The sequence below is a fragment of the Haliotis rubra genome, unplaced genomic scaffold (genome assembly GCF_003918875.1).
Source record: "Haliotis rubra isolate DU_JTF1 unplaced genomic scaffold, ASM391887v1 Scf478, whole genome shotgun sequence".
In the NCBI taxonomy this organism is placed as follows: domain Eukaryota; kingdom Metazoa; phylum Mollusca; class Gastropoda; order Lepetellida; family Haliotidae; genus Haliotis; species Haliotis rubra.
This window is the reverse complement of record NW_025767166.1, coordinates 104,385-128,754: the sequence shown is the minus strand read 5'-3', so window position 1 is coordinate 128,754 and position 24,370 is coordinate 104,385. Positions and strand designations below refer to the sequence as shown.

General features: G+C 41.8%; 1 protein-coding gene across 2 annotated transcripts in view; it reads left to right on the top strand.

Moving 5' to 3' along the window:
• Positions 1-3,065: 3,065 nt before the first annotated feature.
• Positions 3,066-24,370, top strand: part of LOC124290922 — a 31,837-nt gene continuing 10,532 nt past the window's right edge. Inside the window, exons 1-6 of one of the 2 annotated variants that reach the window (XM_046727764.1) lie at positions 3,066-3,221; positions 7,502-7,531; positions 9,111-9,267; positions 10,381-10,589; positions 20,159-20,358; positions 20,982-21,370. In XM_046727764.1, the coding sequence (XP_046583720.1) occupies positions 3,170-3,221; positions 7,502-7,531; positions 9,111-9,267; positions 10,381-10,589; positions 20,159-20,358; positions 20,982-21,370 (1,037 nt within the window). In that variant the 5' untranslated portion in view covers positions 3,066-3,169. Of the gene's footprint in view, positions 3,231-7,501; positions 7,532-9,110; positions 9,268-10,380; positions 10,590-20,158; positions 20,359-20,981; positions 21,371-24,370 lie in introns of both variants that reach the window. The other variant, XM_046727762.1, reaches the window with a different exon arrangement.

Here is a 24,370-nt window from a genome sequence, read left to right as displayed (position 1 = left end):
ATTAGTACTCACCCTTAACTTAAAAGGAAAATCAATACAAATTCGCAACAATTTACACGAACTGGCAGAACACGCCGTGTGTGGCGATCACTTATCATGTTTGGCCTCAGTTACCCTTCCCGGTGCATATCAGTTGCTATTCATCAGACAGGTAACTATGTGCATTAGATAGCACCCTGGGGTGTATTTCCGGGTGGCAGGTTTCAGCTTGCAATGAGGCACTGGGACCCCGCTTGTCTATGGTGCAACACACGTGATAACCTCACTTCAGAGAGCTTGCTAAGCAAATGCAGTAACATGATACATAGTTGATACACATTGGACCGTTCCATATTGTGTTCAGGGAGGCTTTTATAACAGCCGATATCACATGATCAGGTTCGTAGTTGGACGTTGACTTCTTGAAATGATTCCACATTGTGCTGCTTACACATTTCATGAGAAGCAGCGATATAGCCTGACGGTTATATAAGGTTTTTGCAAATATTAAAACAAGGGAAAAAGAGAAACCCGATGTTACAAAGGTTGTATGACGAAAGTAAACTCATTTGGCGAAACATGAACTCTGCTCGACACACTATTGGCCATCAGCCCAGCATCACAAACAGAAATGTGTGTACATGTGTGTACATGTGTGTATATATTTCAAGTATTCTTCATGATCATGGCTACGTGTTTGAAACGTTATTAACAAAACTCCTAAATTCATAATCATGGCTACGTGTTTGAAACGTTATCACAAAAATTAGAGAGAGACACTGAAAGCGTGTGTACGTGCGGAATGCTGTCTGCACCTCGCCTGTGACACCTGACCTCTGACAGCAAACAATTTGTTATTCTGAATGTGTCTGTATCGACACCACATTCTCAAGTACCTTTTTGTCTCAAACTCAAACTCTTTATTCTCTACAAACCGCCAACGGCGGTACATGAGATAAACGTATATACATTTACATAATATACAAGACAGCAGCTTACACGATAGAAAGATATAAGATAATTACAATATTTCATTTTTTAAATGCATTAAATACATGGTTCAGTAATTTAGAAAGGCCTTTAAGGTCGCTTATGCTGGTAGTAGACAAGAGTTTCTTATTGTCATTGTAACTTTTTAAAATCTGACAGGGTTAACACTGTAATTATCTTGACTGCAAGTAAAGGTACTCTGAAAAAAATAAGTATTAGAATACAAAGCACAGTGATTAACGCGGCGGCCATGTGGGGTTAGACGGAGACTATGTTCATTTACTGGGGAGACACGTGTTGATCAAATTGATCATGTAAGGAATGTCATCGCCTAGTAGTCACAAACACGGCAGGGGTCTGGGCTTTGTTTCCCAAAACTATCGTAGTGCTACGACTGTCGTACCTACTATACTGGGCCTGGATTTTCGAAGCTCTCTTAGCACTAAGATAGTCGTAAGTTAATGTTATTGTATGGCACTAACGACTATCTTAGCGCTAAGAGAGCTTCGAAAATCTGGGCCCTGTATTATAGACTTACGACAGTCGTAGCGCTACGATAGTTTTCTGAAACGGGGAACCGAGGCATGGAAATAATAGTGTGTGAGTGAGTTTTAGTTTTACGCCGCACTCAGCAATATTCCAGATATATGGCGGCGGTCTGTAAATAATCGAGTCTGGACCAGACAATCCAGTAATCAACATCATTAGCATTGATTTGCGCAATTGGGAACCGATGACACGTGTCAACCAAGTCAGCGAGCCTGACCACCCGATCCCGTTAGTTGCCTCTTACGACAAGCATGGGTTACTGAAGATCAAATCTAATCCGGACCTTCACGGGGAGACAAGCATGGGTTACTGAAGATCAATTCTAACCCGGATCTTCACGGGTCCATGGAAATAATAGAAACCAGTATTGTTGATGTTGTTTTGAACATGACTGTGTTGATTAACATTTTTATTTTATTGTATTTTAATGTTTTTGTGTGATTTGACATGACATGGCACTGTTGCGGGCGTGTCGGTGCTCTTCTGTAACTTATGTATATGCACTATCATCCTGTCGGTGCTCTTCTGTAACTTATGTATATGCACTATCATCCTGTCGGTGCTCTTCTGTAACTTATGTATATGCACTATCATCCTGTCGGTGCTCTTCTGTAACTTATGTATATGCACTATCATCCTGTCGGTGCTCTTCTGTAACTTATGTATATGCACTATCATCCTGTCGGTGCTCTTCTGTAACTTATGTATATGCACTATCATCCTGTCGGTGCTCTTCTGTAACTTATGTATATGCACTATCATCCTGTCGGTGCTCTTCTGTAACTTATGTATATGCACTATCATCCTGTCGGTGCTCTTCTGTAACTTATGTATATGCACTATCATCCTGTCGGTGCTCTTCTGTAACTTATGTATATGCACTATCATCCTGTCGGTGCTCTTCTGTAACTTATGTATATGCACTATCATCCTGTCGGCGATATGAGACTGGGCAAGTGAAGGATGATCAATCTGTACACGAAGGGTTGTACCACCTTTAATGAACCCTGGAATCGTGTACATGACTGCGTGTAAACGTAGTAATATACAAACACTAACGCGTTGATAAATATATTTTCTTCTGACTACATGTGAATTATCAAATCACGAGAAGTACAGTCGAGGGTCCGACGTAAATACTTCGAGTTATCCAGGGTTCGACCGGGATCGGGTGGACAGGCTCGCTGACTTGGTTGACACATGTCCTCGTATCCTAATTGCATGGACCGCCGCCGTATAGCTGGAATATTGCTGTTTGCGGCGTAAAACTAAACTCACTCACTCACACCACAACCGCAAAATAGTGACTAAAAATGTATTACTTCGGGACAACGATATGTTCGATACAACGGTGTTTGACTGTTTAACACTGAATGACAGTCATAGGTGACTCAATGAGATCCAACCATTCCACAATCAAAATATGTTATCAGACCTGATCAATTTCTGATTAACACAGATTGATATGCACAGTGCCGCACACCCGAGGTCACAGAGGGAGACTATTTCTGAAAAGTGATATCACTCTGAACTGCGCATATACCCTCAGCCCCAGTCAACGGTAGACACAGTCTCCATGTGATCAGTGCACACAACCACTCCACCCCACACAACCACAGGGTGTCGTGCTTGTAGTCACACTTCTCCAGCCATGAAGTGGACATCCCAGCACCTGTTGGTCTCGATCTGCCTCGCAGCCTTAGGTAATATATGTATGTAACATGTAATCAAATATATTTATGTAATATGTAATCAAATATATGCATGTAACATGTAATCAAATATATGTATGTAACATGTAATCAAATATATGCATGTAACATGTAATCAAATATATGCATGTAACATGTAATCAAATATATGCATGTAACATGTAATCAAATATATGCATGTAACATGTAATCAAATATATGCATGTAACATGTAATCAAATACATGCATGTAACATGTAATCAAATACATGCATGTAACATGTAATCAAATACATGCATGTAACATGTAATCAAATACATGCATGTTACATGTAATCAAATATATGCATGTAACATGTAATCAAATACATGCATGTAACATGTAATCAAATATATGCATGTAACATGTAATCAAATATATGCATGTTACATGTAATCAAATATATGCATGTAACATGTAATCAAATACATGCATGTAACATGTAATCAATTATATGCATGTAACATGTAATCAAATACATGCATGTAACATGTAATCAAATATATGCATGAAACATGTAATCAAATATATGCATGTAACATGTAATCAAATATATGCATGTAACATGTAATCAAATATATGCATGTAACATGTAATCAAATATATGCATGTAACATGTAATCAAATATATGCATGTAACATGTAATCAAATACATGCATGTAACATGTAATCAAATATATGCATGTAACATGTAATCAAGGAAAACATAATAATGATCGTGTTCATATTTTTCGCATTATCATTTTGACAAAAAGACAAACACCTCTTTTTACACTGAAGGTTAAAGGGTATTAGTGTTTAAATTGGATGAGAGTGACCTAATAGACGTTCAGCCACAATTGTAACTCCAAACGTCATTTCAAATATTTATAACAATTATATTAAGAACACAAAATTCATGTCTAGTGTAAATAATATACGTTTGTGCTGGACAAACAATATTTACCGATGTGCAGGTATATTTAATCATTGGATTACCACTTCTTTTTATGCAAACATTACTTGAAGTGTTTGGGAAATCAAAACAGCAAATCGATTAAGAATTCGATATTTTTTCTTTAATCCGTAAACGAGTTGATTTTCTGTAGTGTGCATACGTCATAGCGTCAGTGGGTACAATGTGTGAAGCCCATGTTCTGGTGTTCCCCGGCGTGATATTGCTGGAAAATTGCTCAAAGCGGCGTAAAACCCAACTCACTCACTCACTCATAGCGTCAGAGTCAGTGTGACCCACTGGAATTGAACCTGCCTATTGCCTGCGCTTATTCAGAAACCCGAACCTTGGCCAGCAAATCAGCCATGTTACAGAACCTTGCTGGAAATGTTGGGACAATCTAATGGCAGTTTCCATGTGTGCAGCTAGCAGTGAACACTTCATGTTCACGAGAGTTTCAATGGTCATTTACTAAACTTTCAGGACCACGAAAAAGGGTGGGTGGGTTGAGGGGAGGGGGTTCCCCCTCTCGATCCGCTTATGTTTAACCACAACATTTGCTCATGTACTTTTAAGGATGTTTATACCCCAGAACTTTACGTAACTCATCCCATGCCCCGCACATACAGAAGTGCATATGCTAAGTTTAGATGCGGCACTGCACCAATTAATATTGAGCTGGGTAGATATAACAATATCCCACTTAACGACAGAAAATGTTTTATTGTAAACACTGTGTTGAAGACGAAGCTCATGTTTTAATTAATTGTCCGGTTTATAGTGATGAACGTTTTAGTCTTTTAAATACTTGTGATAGCCTATGTCAGAATTTTAGTAATCTTACTGATATACAAAAAACTGCTTTTATCCTGTCCAATAGCAATATCTGTTTTATAGCTGCCAAAACCTGCCATGTTATTTTAAAAAGGAGAAAATCCGTATTACATAACTTGTAATTATTGTTTCTCATAATACATGTACATGCAGAATTTTAGTCTCTCATAATTCCGTATGGAATGGCCCTTATGTAAATATATGTTTAATTAGTTTGTATATATGTATAACAGGGGTGAGACTTTAATAAATAATCTGTCTGTCTGTGAACATCAGCTCAATAGTTTAGAACGTCCACCATGTCTACCATAACGCAGTACCCTGTGTGTTCTCAAGCTTCACTGAGGCTGTGAATGTTGTAACCCTGATGAAACATTTCTTAAGCAACATCTGTCTGACGCTTTTTCAAATTTCAGTTCCCATTGTGTCTCGGAGGTTGTGAGACGTGGACGCCTAACGGTGCTCCTCACAAAGGGGAAGTTGTCCTGCAGTCTTGTCCATGTTTTGTGTCCACTGAATCTGTGACGAATAGACCTACATTGAAACAAATGAGGCGTTTTCAATTTTCTCTATTATTTATTGTTACATTGTTTATTTGACCATAAAAACGATATGAGAAAGCAAAGGACCCATGGAACTTCACACGAATATTCACGTCATTTTACATTCTCTCATTCGTGTCATCGTAACTGGGCGTAGATTTATCTCACAGTGGACATCGCTACCTCGTCAGTATAACAGATTGGGGATTAATACAACAAAAGAAACCCCTACCTCGTCAGTGTAAAGGGGGTAGAGTCATCAGGATCGACCCAGGATAGAATTAAGCGTAGGCACAACTGGACGTGCTTGTTCCCTTAGCAAACAAGACTTCGACAAAATAGCTCTTTCAGCAAAAGTCATTATTCTATTTGGCCATAAAATGTTATGTACCGGCTGATTTACTTTTTATCAAAATAAAAAAAAGAACTTTACATGCATTTTCTTGGCGGTAGTTTACAATGAATATGCAAATAGAAAAATCTGTTGACTAGTGCTAGTATAATATCGGCTGAAGATAATTGTTGCATATAGCGTTGTGGATGCTAGTTCCTGATTACTTAATCTATATAAACATAATTTGAACAAATGCCAATCTTGCCATTTCGATGTAAGGAGATCGCTCTTTTCCTGATCAGCCAAACCATTTCCACAATTGACCAGATCTAAATATGGTGGTGCATTCGGCTTTCTTTTCCTCTGGCTGAGGAGCAAGCTCATTAGTATCATCTTTCACGGATGAAATCTTAAAATATTTGTCGATTGTTTTTGATGTGCTAGACGCCATGTTGGCATCAACGTAGCGTGAGAGTTTTCATGGAAAGGGAGACTACTCTCGAAAAACATATATCCATAACATACCACATGTTAAAAGAATTGCCAAAGAAATGTAGTGTAGGCACTTGCCTAAAGTGCCTAATGGCAGGTAGGGTACTGGTCGCCACGGAGATCACATCCTTACCGTCAGTTTTCTGACGGGATTAACGTCTTTAGTCAAGTGGACAAGGGGCGTCCGCTCTTCGGTCAGACGTTCCGCGATTTGAATTCCTCACGGGTTTTGGAAGTTGTGTGTACAGTAGTATCTTGTTGAAACCAACAGTACTTGGTGTCAGGATTTAGTCGCCAGCACTTATGCGGAAAATATCTTAACATTAATTCAGAAAACATTTTCCAAATTGCCATTTTTACTGACATTTTAAACCAGCAATTTGATTTTCGTAAATATTTGAGATATAAAATAGCAATATATAGTGAACAAACAATAACACTGCATACATGAAATACAACATATTCCAGACTGCTGACTGGAGCAATATCTATGACCAGATTTAAAGTCCGGCAGGTGGTTTTTGTAGACGAAATTGCCGATTTTAAAAAAACCCAACTTTTGTGAATGGTTAATCTCCTTTTTGTGACAGTTGGCGACAAGTAAATTGGCTGATAAATTGTAACATTGTCTCATTAATATCGCCGCCTGTCCGTGTTGCCGGGCAGAAGCTCATGTGACGTCACTGATATAAACCCATGGTATCTGTATAGTAACTAATGCCGCCTTGTCCAACCAGCAACCAGGAAGTGACGAAACCCCTTTCTGTGTTTGATATATAGTCTATACAAATCAATACTGACAATACTGATTCGATAACCTAGGGACCAACCACTTTACATCCAGTTGTGACAGGACTGGGGCACTTCTTTGTCTTCTATGTTAGGGGCCAATTTCACCAATTGTGAAACCCATGTCTGGTGATCCCCGCCGTGATATTGCTGGAATATTGCTAAAAACGGTGTAAAACTCACTCACTCGCTCAGTACGATGGCTGAAATGCTGCGGAATATTATTCCACATTTGAGTCGCCTAAATGTTCACTGTTTTACCTGAGAACCCTTGTTCGGCAAGCAATACGCCAGAGAAATTCATTTTCTCTTTTTTTCTGTTCCAGGTGTGGTGCCGGCCCATTCGATTTGTACAGGTAAGTAGAGCTACATCTGAAGTGGTACATAGAGTGACTTGAGTTTAACTTCGCTTTGTATAACACTACATCCGCGAGTCTTAACCTTATGTGTCAGGAAAGCCGAAAGTGATGCAGGTTAGATGTTTATCACTTCGGTTAAGCATACAAGCGCAAACATATGGCTGGTAAACCGAGAAACATAATCGGGGTGAACTCGGATTTAACCAACAGTCATAGTTTTCCGGCGTACCAAGGGACGTAACTCTACACAGCTAATTTCAGCGATTTCCACGACTGGACCGCCCATGCCTCTGCTTGTATTGGAACAAATGCATGTTCATTATGTATAGGCGTTGCGCCACCTAATGCTTCATTTAGCCGCAAAATACTTCCGAGTCTGAATACACACAATGAAGCGCCTGTAAAATCGTATCCCACCTGCACAGGTCGATGGCTTTGATAACAATCACTGGGTTGTCTTGCCCAGCCTCAACTATTAATAAACCACCGTCATTTAGCTGGAATATTACTGAGTGTGGCGTGAAAAAACCCAGTCACGACCACCTGGTCCCCGACGACTCTAATTTAGTGTAGAATTGTTATTTCGGTGTCCTCCCAGCCAGTTCGCAGACACCTTAAAACAACAACATTTACGGTTCAGTGAACAGATTATCTACTACCTGTTACGTACATATTATAATGGAATAGTCCAAATAAAAACACAGGAACAAACTGAAGCTATATTATTTATTTTGAAAGATGGACGAAAAGACAGTAATTTGCTGCAATATAAAAACCGTTTATGTTTATAAACATTTCGGTTTAACCTTCTAGTCTAACGGGAGTCCGCATCATCATATTGAAAACATTAGCTTAGCTATTAGAAATTGCGACACTGTTGTATCATATAAATCAAATAAAGACAAATGTGAACCTAAATATAATTCATATGGTATAAAGAAGTTATATGTTTTGCACACAATATTAAGATATATGACGAGTGCACTTAAATACGATTTATTTAGAATACATATTTAAAATATGACGCATCATGTCAATGTGGCCTTGGATGTGAGAATGTTTTTCATTTCTTCCTTGAATGTCCATTGTATACTACTCAAAGACATAAACTGTTACAATCTTTACAAAGTATTGTTAAAATTAGAACACTGATTGGTATTAATCGTATCTTACATGACAATGCAGGTGTCTCATTTACTGCAAATCAGAATGTTTTCAAATATGTACATATCTGTATCTCTCCAACAAAACGTTTTCTCAGTTAACTTCTTTTGTTCATATGCTATTATTATTATTTTCTATCAATAAACACCATCAAACCTCTCATTGACAAACCTGTTTTTTTATTCGACAGTAATTGATAATAAAATCAATTTTGAGAAGAGAAATCATTTATCATTTAATCACAACAAAGTTCTATTTACCCACAATCAAACGTCTCAGTAACGAACCTGTTTCAGGCTCACCCTGCTCTACTCACTAAACAGTGGACTGTTTCATTATACCCGTAGGTGTTACCCTAATTAACCTTCTAGTTCAGTGTCTGTCAATTGGGAGATAACCGTTATTTCCACAGTCCCAGACCAGAACGTGCGACTGTACAACGATGGCGGACCGGGTGGTATCGGGATCCTGGAGGTGAAGGACGCCGCAACTATGTCGTGGGGGTCTGTCTGCACTGACAACTTTGACGTGGCGGCAGCAAGGGTCGTGTGCAGAATGCTGTGTTTCAAGTAAGTAATGTCAGCCTGCGGGACACCGTTTCCTGCGCCGTACGCTTGTATATCAGTCAATGACGGGAAATACCACAGCGTTTAAAATTCCCGCCTACCCGACCGTCCGGAACGGTCTATTTTTATCTCGGACGGTTAAATTTCAAAAGTAAACCTGCTCGGGGGTCTGGTGGATAATTTTACCCCTAACAGTAAATATTTCAAAATACTAGTATCAGACAGGTTCTCTTGTCAGTTTGAGATGTTTAATGTGCATGTATTACCGAAATTATGTTAAACTACTTACGATTGGACAGTTCATGCTACGATAACCAATCACAACACGTGTGCTTTCAGTTTACCTAAACTCGGTGCATTGCCTGTTAGTGCTATGCAGTTCATTGCTATGCCTGATTTTTTTACTGTTGAAAATCGGACTGGCAAGTTTGTATCCGGACTGGTAATCTTTTAAAGTTACCAGTGCGGCTGTCTGGCTTGGAATTTTGGGAGTTTTAAACATTGATATACCGTCCTCAACTCACCCTGGATGGCAGTGTTCCAAGCACCATATGCTTGTCTCCTCACGTCATGCACGAAAACCCCAGTTCGACATATCTCTGTCAGTTCGTTAGACTCTCTCTCTTCCCTCTCTCCTCTCCCACTGCCCCTTCCTTTCTCTCTCCTTGTAGGAACAAACCTCGTGAGGGGTGTAACTGTTCCAATGTTTTCAGTGCTGCGCAGCCCGCCAAACCAAACAGCTAGTCTTTTTGTCTTTCGTAAAAGCGAGTACATATGTTTGTGCTTTTCATTTAAGATAAAGAGGAAAAAGAGTTTATGTAATCACATGGTAGAGCTGTGTTCAGCCATGAGCGACGCCTAGAATAGATATATGGATGGTGATAATCTCATGGATGGTGGGATGCCATTCCACATGATGACTGTACGGGGATGTAAGCTTTGTAGGAACAGTTCTCATTTCCCCCTAAATGGGCTAAATGACTCGTGTTCGTCTTATGGTCAAGCGACAAATGTATATAATACACCTGACTGTGTCGGTTTCGGCACCCGATATTGCTAGGAAGGAGCAGAGTGTGACGAGTATCGCAACATTACTTACTATCACACTGGTTGCAGTGAGACATATGCCACCCCGATGATGTTGCAACACCGCACACTGCGTCAGCGGTTCAGGGTGATGTACAGACCGTTCTGTCACGGAGGGGAGTCGAACCTGACTGAGTGCCAGCACTCCAGCTGGGGCGACGTCGACGGCTGCACTGACGCCGTGTACATGACCTGTCTTGAAGACAACCCCTGCCACCCTGAACACTGTGTGTCTGAACGTAAGTATATGTACCCGTCATCCTGAACACTGTGTGTCTGAACGTTAGTATATGTACCCTGTCACCCTGAACACTGTGTCTGAACGTGAGTAAATGTACCCTGTCACCCTGAACACTGTGTCTGAACGTGAGTATATGTACCCTGTCACCCTGAACACTGTGTGTCTGAACGTAAGTATATGTACCCGTCATCCTGAACACTGTGTGTCTGAACGTTAGTATATGTACCCGTCATCCTGAACACTGTGTGTCTGAACGTTAGTATATGTACCCTGCGACCCTGAACACTGTGTGTCTAAACGTAAGTAGATGTACCTGTCACCCTGAACACTGTGTTCTGAACGTTAGTATATGTACCCTGCCACCCTGAACACTGTGTGTCTGAACGTGAGTATATGTACCCTGTCACCCTGAACACTGTGTCTGAACGTGAGTACATGTACCTGTCACCCTGAACGCTGTGTGTCTGAACGTAAGTATACGTACCTGTCACCCTGAACACTGTGTGTCTGAACGTAAGTATATGTACCCGTCACCCTGAACACTGTGTGTCTAAACGTAAGTAAATGTATCCGGCACACTGAAAACTGTGTGTCTAACCGAAAGTATATGTACCCGTCACCCTGAACACTGTGTGTCTAAACGTAAGTATATGTACCCTGTCATCCTGAACACTGTGTGTCTAAACGTAAGTATATGTACCCGTCACCCTGAACACTGTGTGTCTGAACGTAAGTATATGTACCCGTCACCCTGAACACTGTGTGTCTAAACGTAAGTATATGTACCCGTCACCCTGAACACTGTGTGTCTAAACGTAAGTATATGTACCCGTCACCCTGAACACTGTGTGTCTGAACGTAAGTACATGTACTGGTCACCCTGAACACTGTGTGTCTGAACGTGAGTACATGTACCGGTCACCCTGAACACTGTGTGTCTAAACGTAAGTATATGTACCCGTCACCCTGAACACTGTGTGTCTGAACGTAAGTACATGTACTGGTCACCCTGAACACTGTGTGTCTGAACGTGAGTATATGTACCTGTCACCCTGAACACTGTGTGCCCGATCGTGAATATATATGTACCCTGAACACTGTGTGTCTGAACGTATGTATATGTACCCGTCACCCTGAACAATGTGTGTCTGAACGTAAGTAAATGTATCCGGCACACTGAAAACTGTGTGTCTGAACGTGAGTATATGTACACTGTCACCCTGAACACTGGGTGTCTAAACGTCAGTATATGTACCCTGTCACCCTGAACACTGTGTGTCTGAACGTGACTATATGTACCCGTCACCCTGAACACTGTGTGTCTGACCGTGAGTACATGTACCTGTCACCCTGAACACTGCATGTCTGAACGTGAGTACATGTACCTGTCACCCTGAACACTGTCTGACCGTGAGTAAATGTACCCGTCACCCTGAACACTGTGTGTCTGAACGTGAGGACATGTACCTGTCACCTTGAAGACTGTCTGAACGTAAGTAGATGTACCTGTCATCCTGAACACTGTGTGTCTGAACGTGTGTATATGTACCTGTCACCCTGAACACTGTGTGTCTGAACGTGAGTATATGTACCCTGTCACCCTGAACACTGTGTGTCTGAACGTGAGTATATGTACCCTGTCACCCTGAACACTGTATGTCTGAACGTGACTATATGTACCCGTCAGACTGAACACTGTGTGTCTGAAGGTTAGTACATGTACATGTCACCCTGAACACTGTGTGTCTGAACGTGAGTATGTATATGCCCTGAACACTGCATGTCTGAACGTGAGTACATGTACCTGTCACCCTGAACACTGTTTGTCTGAACGTGAGTATATATATGCCCTGAACACTGCATGTCTGAACGTAAGCATATGTACCTGTCACCCCGAACACTGTGTGTCTGAACGTGAGTATATATATGCCCTGAACACTGCATGTCTGAACGTAAGCATATGTACCTGTCACCCTGAACACTGTGTGTCTGAACGTGAGTATATATATGCCCTGAACACTGCATGACTGAACGTGAGTACATGTACCTGTCACCCTTAACAGTTTGTCTGAACGTGAGTATATACATGCCCTGAACCCTGCATGTCTGAACGTGTGTATATGTACCTGTCACCCTGAACACTGTCTGAACATGAGTATATGTACCTGTCACCCTGAACACTGTCTGAACATGAGTACATGTTACTGTCACCCTTAACGGTATCTGAACGTAAGTATATGTACCTGTCACCCTGAACATTGTGTGTCTGATCGTAAGTAGATGTACCTGTCACCCTGAACACTGTGTGTCTGAATGTAAGTACATGTACACGTCACACTGAACACTGTGTGTCTAAACGTGAGTGCATGTACCTGTCACACTGAACACTGTGTGTCTAAACGTAAGTATATGTACCCGTCACCCTGAACACTGTGTGTCTGAACGTAAGTATATGTACCTGTCACACTGAACACTGTGTGTCTGAATGTAAGTATATGTACCCGTCACCATGAACACTGTGTGTCTGAACGTAAGTATATGTACCTGTCACACTGAACACAGTGTCTGAACGTAAGTATATGTACCCGTCACCCTGAACACTGTGTGTCTAAACGTAAGTATATGTACCCGTCACCCTGAACACTGTGTGTCTAAACGTAAGTATATGTACCCCGTGATCCTGAACAATGTGTGTCTAAACGTAAGTATATGTACCCGTCACACTGAACACTGTGTGTCTAAACGTAAGTATATGTACCCCGTCATGCTGAACAATGTGTGTCTAAACGTAAGTATATGTACCCCGTCACCCTGAACACTGTGTGTCTAAACGTAGGTATATGTACACGTCACACTGAACACTGTGTGTCTAAACGTGAGTACATGTACCTGTCACACTGAACACTGTGTGTCTAAACGTAAGTATATGTACCCGTCACCCTGAACACTGTGTGTCTGAACGTAAGTATATGTACCCGTCACCCTGAACACTGTGTGTCTAAACGTAAAGTATATGTACTTGTCACCCTGAACATTGTGTGTCTGAACGTAAGTAGATGTACCTGTCACCCTGAACACTGTGTGTCTGAATGTAAGTGTATGTACCCCGTCATGCTGAACAATGTGTGTCTAAACGTAAGTATATGTACACGTCACACTGAACACTGTGTGTCTAAACGTGAGTACATGTACCTGTCACACTGAACACTGTGTGTCTAAACGTAAGTATATGTACCTGTCACACTTAACACTGTGTGTCTGAATGTAAGTATATGTACCCGTCACCCTGAACACTGTGTGTCTGAACGTAAGTATATGTACCCGTCACCCTGAACACTGTGTGTCTAAACGTAAGTATATGTACCCCGTGATCCTGAACAATGTGTGTCTAAACGTAAGTATATGTACCCGTCACACTGAACACTGTGTGTCTAAACGTAAGTATATGTACCCCGTCATGCTGAACAATGTGTGTCTAAACGTAAGTATATGTACCCCGTCACCCTGAACACTGTGTGTCTAAACGTAAGTATATGTACACGTCACACTGAACACTGTGTGTCTAAACGTGAGTACATGTACCTGTCACACTGAACACTGTGTGTCTAAACGTAAGTATATGTACCCGTCACCCTGAACACTGTGTGTCTGAACGTAAGTATATGTACCCGTCACCCTGAACACTGTGTGTCTAAACGTAAGTATATGTACTTGTCACCCTGAACATTGTGTGTCTGAACGTAAGTAGATGTACCTGTCACCCTGAACACTGTGTGTCTGAATGTAAGTGTATGTACCCCGTCATGCTGAACAATGTGTGTCTAAACGTAAGTATATGTACACGTCACACTGAACACTGTGTGTCTAAACGTGAGTACATGTACCTGTCACACTGAACACTGTGTGTCTAAACGTAAGTATATGTACCTGTCACACTTAACACTGTGTGTCTGAATGTAAGTATATGTACCCGTCACCCTGAACACTGTGTGTCTGAACGTAAGTATATGTACCTGTCACCCTGAACACTGTGTGTCTGAACGTAAGTATATGTACCTGTCACCCTTAACAGTTTGTCTGAACGTGAGTATATACATGCCCTGAACCCTGCATGTCTGAACGTGTGTATATGTACCTGTCACCCTGAACACTGTCTGAACATGAGTACATGTTACTGTCACCCTTAACGGTATCTGAACGTAAGTATATGTACCTATCACCCTGAACATTGTGTGTCTGAACGTAAGTAGATGTACCTGTCACCCTGAACACTGTGTGTCTGAATGTAAGTACATGTACACGTCACACTGAACACTGTGTGTCTAAACGTGAGTGCATGTACCTGTCACACTGAACACTGTGTGTCTAAACATAAGTATATGTACCCGTCACCCTGAACACTGTGTGTCTGAACGTAAGTATATGTACCTGTCACACTGAACACTGTGTGTCTGAATGTAAGTATATGTACCCGTCACCATGAACACTGTGTGTCTGAACGTAAGTATATGTACCTGTCACACTGAACACAGTGTCTGAACGTAAGTATATGTACCTGTCACCCTGAACACTGTGTGTCTGAATGTAAGTAATTGTACCCGTCACCCTGAACACTGTGTGTCTAAACGTAAGTATATGTACCCCGTGATCCTGAACAATGTGTGCCTAAACGTAAGTATATGTACCCGTCACACTGAACACTGTGTGTCTAAACGTAAGTATATGTACCCCGTCATGCTGAACAATGTGTGTCTAAACGTAAGTATATGTACCCCGTCACCCTGAACACTGTGTGTCTAAACGTAAGTATATGTACACGTCACACTGAACACTGTGTGTCTAAACGTGAGTACATGTACCTGTCACCCTGAACACTGTGTGTCTAAACGTAAGTATATGTACCCGTCACCCTGAACACTGTGTGTCTGAACGTAAGTATATGTACCCGTCACCCTGAACACTGTGTGTCTAAACGTAAGTATATGTACTTGTCACCCTGAACATTGTGTGTCTGAACGTAAGTAGATGTACCTGTCACCCTGAACACTGTGTGTCTGAATGTAAGTATATGTACCCCGTCATGCTGAACAATGTGTGTCTAAACGTAAGTATACGTACACGTCACACTGAACACTGTGTGTCTAAACGTGAGTACATGTACCTGTCACACTGAACACTGTGTGTCTAAACGTAAGTATATGTACCCGTCACCCTGAACACTGTGTGTCTGAACGTAAGTATATGTACCTGTCACACTTAACACTGTGTGTCTGAATGTAAGTATATGTACCCGTCACCCTGAACACTGTGTGTCTGAACGTAAGTATATGTACCTGTCACACTGAACACTGTGTCTGAACGTAAGTATATGTACTTGTCACCCTGAACACTGTGTGTCTGAATGTAAGTAATTGTACCCGTCACCCTGAACACTGTGTGTCTAAACGTAAGTATATGTACCCCGTGATCCTGAACACTGTGTGTCTAAACGTAAGTATATGTACCCGTCACACTGAACACTGTGTGTCCAAACGTAAGTATATGTACCCCGTCATCCTGAACAATGTGTGTCTAAACGTAAGTATATGTACCCCGTCACCCTGAACACTGTGTGTCTAAACGTAAGTATATGTACCCAGTCATCCCGAACAATGTGTGTCTAAACGTAAGTATATGTACCCGTCACACTGAACACTGTGTGTCTAAACGTAAGTATATGTACCCCGTCATGCTGAACAATGTGTGTCTAAACGTAAGTATGTGTACCCCGTCACCCTGAACACTGTGTGTCTAAACGTAAGTATATGTACCCCGTCATCCCGAACAATGTGTGTCTAAACGTAAGTATATGTACACGTCACACTGAACACTGTGTGTCTAAACGTGAGTACATGTACCTGTCACACTGAACACTGTGTGTCTAAACGTAAGTATATGTACCCGTCACCCTGAACACTGTGTGTCTGAACGTAAGTATATGTACCCGTCACCCTGAACACTGTGTGTCTAAACGTAAGTATATGTACCCGTCACCCTGAACACTGTGTGTCTAAACGTAAGTATATGTACCCTGTCATCCTAAACACTGTGTGTCTAAACGTAAGTATATGTACCCGTCACCCTGAACACTGTGTGTCTAAACGTAAGTATATGTACCCGTCACCCTGAACACTGTGTGTCTAAACGTAAGTATATGTACCCGTCACCCTGAACACTGTGTGTCTAAACGTAAGTATATGTACCCGTCACCCTGAACACTGTGTGTCTGAACGTAAGTACATGTACTGGTCACCCTGAACACTGTGTGTCTGAACGTGAGTACATGTACCGGTCACCCTGAACACTGTGTGTCTGAACGTGAGTATATGTACCCGTCACCCTGAACACTGTGTGTCTGAACGTGAGTATATGTACCCTGTCACCCTGAACACTGTGTGTCTGAACGTGAGTATATGTACCTGTCACCCTGAACACTGTGTGCCCGATCGTGAATATATATGTACCCTGAACACTGTGTGTCTGAACGTATGTATATGTACCCGTCACCCTGAACAATGTGTGTCTGAACGTAAGTAAATGTATCCGGCACACTGAAAACTGTGTGTCTGAACGTGAGTATATGTACACTGTCACCCTGAACACTGGGTGTCTAAACGTCAGTATATGTACCCTGTCACCCTGAACACTGTGTGTCTGAACGTGACTATATGTACCCGTCACCCTGAACACTGTGTGTCTGACCGTGAGTACATGTACCTGTCACCCTGAACACTGCATGTCTGAACGTGAGTACATGTACCTGTCACCCTGAACACTGTCTGACCGTGAGTAAATGTACCCGTCACCCTGAACACTGTGTGTCTGAACGTGAGGACATGTACCTGTCACCTTGAAGACTGTCTGAACGTAAGTAGATGTACCTGTCATCCTGAACACTGTGTGTCTGAACGTGTGTATATGTACCTGTCACCCTGAACACTGTGTGTCTGAACGTGAGTATATGTACCCTGTCACCCTGAACACTGTGTGTCTGAACGTGAGTATATGTACCCTGTCACCCTGAACACTGTGTGTCTGAACGTGACTATATGTACCCGTCACACTGAACACTGTGTGTCTGAAGGTTAGTACATGTACATGTCACCTTGAACACTGTGTGTCTGAACGTGAGTATGTATATGCCCTGAACACTGCATGTCTGAACGTGAGTACATGTACCTGTCACCCTGAACACTGTTTGTCTGAACGTGAGTATATATATGCCCTGAACACTGCATGTCTGAACGTGAGTACATGTACCTGTCACCCTGAACACTGTGTGTCTGAACGTGAGTATATATATGCCCTGAACACTGCATGTCTGAACGTAAGCATATGTACCTGTCACCCTGAACACTGTGTGTCTGAACGTGAGTATATATATGCCCTGAACACTGCATGACTGAACGTGAGTACATGTACCTGTCACCCTTAACAGTTTGTCTGAACGTGAGTATATACATGCCCTGAACCCTGCATGTCTGAACGTGTGTATATGTACCTGTCACCCTGAACACTGTCTGAACATGAGTATATGTACCTGTCACCCTGAACACTGTGTGTCTGAATGTAAGTACATGTACACGTCAAACTGAACACTGTGTGTCTAAACGTGAGTACATGTACCTGTCACACTGAACAATGTCTGTCTAAACGTAAGTATATGTACCCGTCACCCTGAACACTGTGTGTCTGAACGTAGGTATATGTACCTGTCACACTGAACACTGTGTGTCTAAACGTAAGTATATGTACCCGTCACCCTGAACACTGTGTGTCTGAACGTAAGTATATGTACCCGTCACCCTGAACACTGTGTGTCTAAACGTAAGTATATGTACCTGTCACCCTGAACACTGTGTGTCTGAATGTAAGTAATTGTACCCGTCACCCTGAACACCGTGTGTCTAAACGTAAGTATATGTACCCCGTGATCCTGAACAATGTGTGTCTAAACGTAAGTATATGTACACGTCACACTGAACACTGTGTGTCTAAACGTAAGTATATGTACCCCGTCATCCTGAACAATGTGTGTCTAAACGTAAGTATATGTACCCCGTCACCCTGAACACTGTGTGTCTAAACGTAAGTATATGTACCCCGTCATCCCGAACAATGTGTGTCTAAACGTAAGTATATGTACACGTCACACTGAACACTGTGTGTCTAAACGTGAGTACATGTACCTGTCACACTGAACACTGTGTGTCTAAACGTAAGTATATGTACCCGTCACCCTGAACACTGTGTGTCTGAACGTAAGTCACCCTGAACACTGTGTGTCTAAACGTAAGTATATGTACCCGTCACCCTGAACACTGTGTGTCTAAACGTAAGTATATGTACCCTGTCATCCTGAACACTGTGTGTCTAAACGTAAGTATATGTACCCGTCACCCTGAACACTGTGTGTCTGAACGTAAGTATATGTACCCGTCACCCTGAACACTGTGTGTCTGAACGTAAGTATATGTACCCGTCACCCTGAACACTGTGTGTCTAAACGTAAGTATATGTACCCGTCACCCTGAACACTGTGTGTCTGAACGTAAGTACATGTACTGGTCACCCTGAACACTGTGTGTCTGAACGTGAGTACATGTACCGGTCACCCTGAACACTGTGTGTCTGAACGTGAGTATATATACCTGTCACCCTGAACACTGTGTCTGAACGTGAGTACATGTACCTGTCACCCTGAACACTGTCTGACCGTGAGTATATGTACCCGTCACCCTGAACACTGTGTGTCTGAACGTGAGTACATGTACCGGTCACCCTGAACACTGTGTGTCTGAACGTGAGTATATATACCTGTCACCCTGAACACTGTGTCTGAACGTGAGTACATGTACCTGTCACCCTGAACACTGTCTGACCGTGAGTATATGTACCCGTCACCCTGAACACTGTGTGTCTGAACGTGAGTACATGTACCCGTCACCCTGAACGCTGTGTGTCTGAACGTGAGTATATGTACCTGTCACCCTGAACACTGTGTGTCTGAACGTAAGTAGATGTACTTGTCACCCTGAACACTGTGTGTCTGAACGTGAGTATATATACCTGTCACCCTGAACACTGTGTCTGAACGTGAGTACATGTACCTGTCACCCTGAAAACTGTGTCTGAACGTGAGTAAATGTACCCGTCACCCTGAACACTGTGTGTCTGAACGTGAGTATATGTACCTGTCACCCTGAACACTGTGTGTCTGAACGTAAGTATATGTACTTGTCACCCTGAACACTGTGTGTCTGAACGTAAGTATATGTACCTGTCACCCTGAACACTGTGTGTCTGAACGTGAGTACATGTACCTGTCACCCTGAACACTGTGTGTCTGAACGTGAGTATATATACCTGTCACCCTGAAATTAATAAAATACACAGCCTTTCCGTGGGTAGCGCCAGTCCACCAGACACACACGTGTAACTGTCACACTATCATTGTAGCTTATATGTGTATTGTTGTGTAGCTCCTGAAATAAAAACGTGTGTATTAGTGAGATATTGCTTCCACAGCTGATGCCCCGAACATCTCGTGCAACAACACGTACATGAGAGTGGATTTCAGCAAGGTGAACGACAAGGATCTCACACCGGCCCACATCTCTCTCATGGCTCCAGGCTGCCCCATCAACACTTACAATTACGACCCTGGATCTGGAGATGTAGTTGTGTCGGCTGTCATCGCTTTAAATACATGTGGTGTCAAGACGTCGGTAAGCGAACCTCGTTCCAGTCTCCCACATGACAGTTTAGCTGGTTCATATAGGTTATCTCTTCTTGAGAAATAATACTTTGGACATTTATAATGTGCACCCATGGCGCTACAATACAACAAGAGGATACTATACACCAAAATATACATTGTATGGTCAGACTCAGTAGCAGGTGCTCTTGAATAGATAGGGTTTCTAGCAAGATTTAAAAGTTGAGAGAGAATCAGAAGGTTTAATGTTGACAGGTAGAGAGTTCCACAGATATGGAGCTGCATGTCGGAAAGATCGCTTGCCAAATGAAGTTAAGCGGATGTTGGGGACTGATAAGAGGAACTGGTTCTGGGATCGAAGAGTTCTGGTTGGGGTGTATTCTGTGAGATCAGTGAGATAAGCTGGAACAACATTGTGTAGACACTTGTAGATAATGCAAAGGAGCTTAAAGGCAATACGTAAATGAAGCCAGAGTAAGGATTTGAGAATTGGAGTTATGTCTTTCCATTCAAAACTCGAGGTTCAAATGCATTTATCCTTCACTGAATGAAGCATGTTGTCCCAGAAAATTCTTGAAGAAATAAAGAAAAGCCAAAACAAATTGGTAAAATCTACTGAAAATTTACTTTCAGGGAAATGAGACGCATCTGTTCTACGACACCAAGTTGATTCACAGTCCAGTGAGTGACAGCGATGGTATAACACGGAGAGGCGCGTATGTCGTGGATGCTATGTGTGCCTTCGAAAGAGAACATGAGGTGAACATCGGCGCTGAAATTGTCACACAAACCATTGTAATTGTTGGCACGGGAAAGTTTCGTTTCAAGATGTATTTGTGGAAATCAGACCATTTCTTCGAGCGTTATAGCAGTGCAGTTCGCCTCCATGTAAACGACTGTTTGAACGTGACTGTGGATCTCATCACAGACAACGACGATCTGAAAGTGGTGGTACCAGATTGCTGGGTGGTTCCAGAACCGAATACCCCCCCTACACATTCAGTCGATCTAATCAGGAACAGGTACGTCTCCTAGTGGTTATTAAAACTTATGAACTGTAAGATATTCAGGGGTGAATACAGATTTTGTTGAAGCTTGATGTGTTGGAGTGTGAAGCAGTATTTTGGTTTGATGTATGATGGTTTGTACTGGTTAACCTTTCTTAATAGGGGGGCACTGGGGGCACTATCCACGTTCGAGCCCGCGAAGTGGCCGAGGATCTAGTGGGGGCGGGGTGTGTGTGTGTGTGTGTGTCATGCCCCCATGTGAATATTTTAACATTAGATGCTCTCAGATGCAATTTCCTGCTTTCTGAAGGTAAAATGTCTCCATTTATGCAATTTTGTATAAAAGATGTTTTTTGCCAGCTACGTTTGACCAACTTCATGTTTTTAAAAAAGTTGATAGTTTATATAACGCTTTTTTCTTCACCAATCAATGATTGTTTCTGTATTTCATATTCATTGTTTTGTATGCACTTTCTTTATTTTTTCTATCCTGTCTTTTGGAGTCATGCGGATTGAATGAAATCCTTTTTCTAATTAAGTCTTTTGTTCGTTAGCTGTTGCACAACATGCCTTCAGTTTATGGGGTTAGGGGTAGTCTATGTCACTGCCCTGTATTCCTTATTTTAATTAATTTTATTAATGGTTGTTGTAATCATATGTAATTAGGTGTATCATTCTGGTACCGATCATCTGTCAGATGGGCTTACCGCAATCTTTGCGTCATTAATTGAGGTGTGATTTCAGGGTTGGGGTGAGGGTATATGACACTCAAAAGAGTGTTATATCAATACTTTGATGTACAAAAAATAATCTGTAAAAAATTCTCGGTGTGACAGCCTATCCCAATATTTGACCACTTCTTTCTTCATTTCCTCAATATTTCTCAGTCCTTTTTGGTTTATTCTGCCCTTCATTAGTCCCCACACATTCTCAATATGGTTCAGATCTGGGCAATAGCTTGGCCAGTCTTAAAACTTGAGCATTTGTGTCCGACAACCACTGGCTTGTGTAGCCCACAGTGTGTTTTGGGTCGTTATCATGCTGGAAAATCCAATTATTTTCACACAGTGTTCGGGCCGTTGGAAGGAGGTGATCATTTAAGATGTCAACATATCGTTCCTTGGACAAATTTCCAGTGAAAATACACAACGGCGTCACTCCACGTGTTATCTCACCCAACATGTGAAATTTCGGGCTGTTTTGGGCGTTGGTAGATAGGTTTCACGGTATCTTTTGTCCAAATTTTCACACACTTCGGAAAAAAAACAAACATTATCCCAATCTTGATTTCCGTGAGCCCGACACCAGTTTTTCACCAGTCTTTCTTTTTGTGCATTTTCCATCAATGGTGAGAAAATTCCGAGCTTTTCACTAAGTTACGTCCCCTACTCACAATCTGACCAAGTCGCCAGCGATCCGTGGGACCGAACTTCCTTGGCCCCCCTACCCTGTCAATCTCAACTCCTGACTGAATATTCTTCAAAGTTCTGTCTACTGTAGACAGAGGAATGTCGTGTCTACCAGCTATCTCTTTTGCATTAGTCACACCCCTTTCAAAATCATCTAGAACCAGCTTTCTTTTCTCTTCTGCTGTCAAATCTGCCATGTCAACAAAGGAAGCCGTCTGCTACACCAGGGGAGATAACTCTTGATGTAGTACGGTTCATTATTTAGCCTACAAGAGTTGCCTCCCATATATCGAGTGCCTTTCAACGTAATGCAACACATATTTCCAGTAACAATCATTCATAATAAAATGACATTACGAGTAATTGTAAGTAGTGTGGCCGAGTCACGTGTTATATAAACAAGACAATTTAAGCTTGATGTACACTGTTTTCGCCAACCCCTGTGCAAACTGTAGAGCCGCTGTACAGACACGTCACGTCAATGTTGTAGAAAAATAAATTTGCATGCTGGAACCAAAGAATATTTCCTCAGCAACCCATACTTGTCGTAAGAGGCGACTAACCGGATTGGGTGGTCAGACTCGCTGATCGGTGCTCATAATGTCTGGATTGTCTGATCACTTGTACATGCATCGACGTGTACGGTATGAATATGCAAGTAGAAAAGGCATGTTTGTTTTGAACTCTAGAATACTATTGTATATTTAGATCTATGTTTGGCTCCCTCCTACTTGTCTGAACTCCTACATCCGTATGTCCCCGCACGCAACTTGCGCTCAAACACACAAAATCCTACAAACTGAAATCCTTTGGACACCGATCATTCTCTTACTCTGCACCTGTGCTTTGGAACTCTCTCCCATGTGCCCTTAAAAGCTCTGACACAATTGACATTTTTAAGTCCAGACTTAAAACCAAACTTTTCTCAGTATATTATGTATAACTTCATCTGTAAATACCCCAATGTAAATATTCTGTAGCGCTTTGAGCATGCCTTAGGGTATTGAAGGGGCGCATTATAAATATGCATTTATTATTATTATTAAAATCTGGTGGTCAGACTCGCTGATCGGTGCTCATAATGTCTGGATTGTCTGATCACTTGTACATGCATCGACGTGTACGGTATGAATATACAAGTAGAAAAGGCATGTTTGTTTTGATCTCTAGAATACTATTGTATATTTAGATGTATGTTTTTGTAATCTGGTAGCCTCCAAGTCTGAAAACTCTTCTAGATATACCTGCCTCTTACGATGATAACGATTCTTACCTTAGTGACCTTGAACAGGGCGTTTAAGTCGTCTACGAAAGCTTAATGGTTCCATATTTTTCAATAATATTTTTGTTTAAACGAACTTTCTTGTTCTTTTGATTATTGGCCTATTTTTAAAAATACATTCTTTATTCGAAATTCGTGTAGCTTCATTAAACTTGCAATAACGAAAAACGTTTCGAAAGTAGAAACAACAACTGGGAACTTGAAATGTTGAAACACATATACTAGCCACATTACGTCATCACGGGATCAGACCACGACGTCCCGCCATACGGCCTATCCTGACACAACGTCATCGACAAGCTCGCCGAATGTGGTGCCGAAATC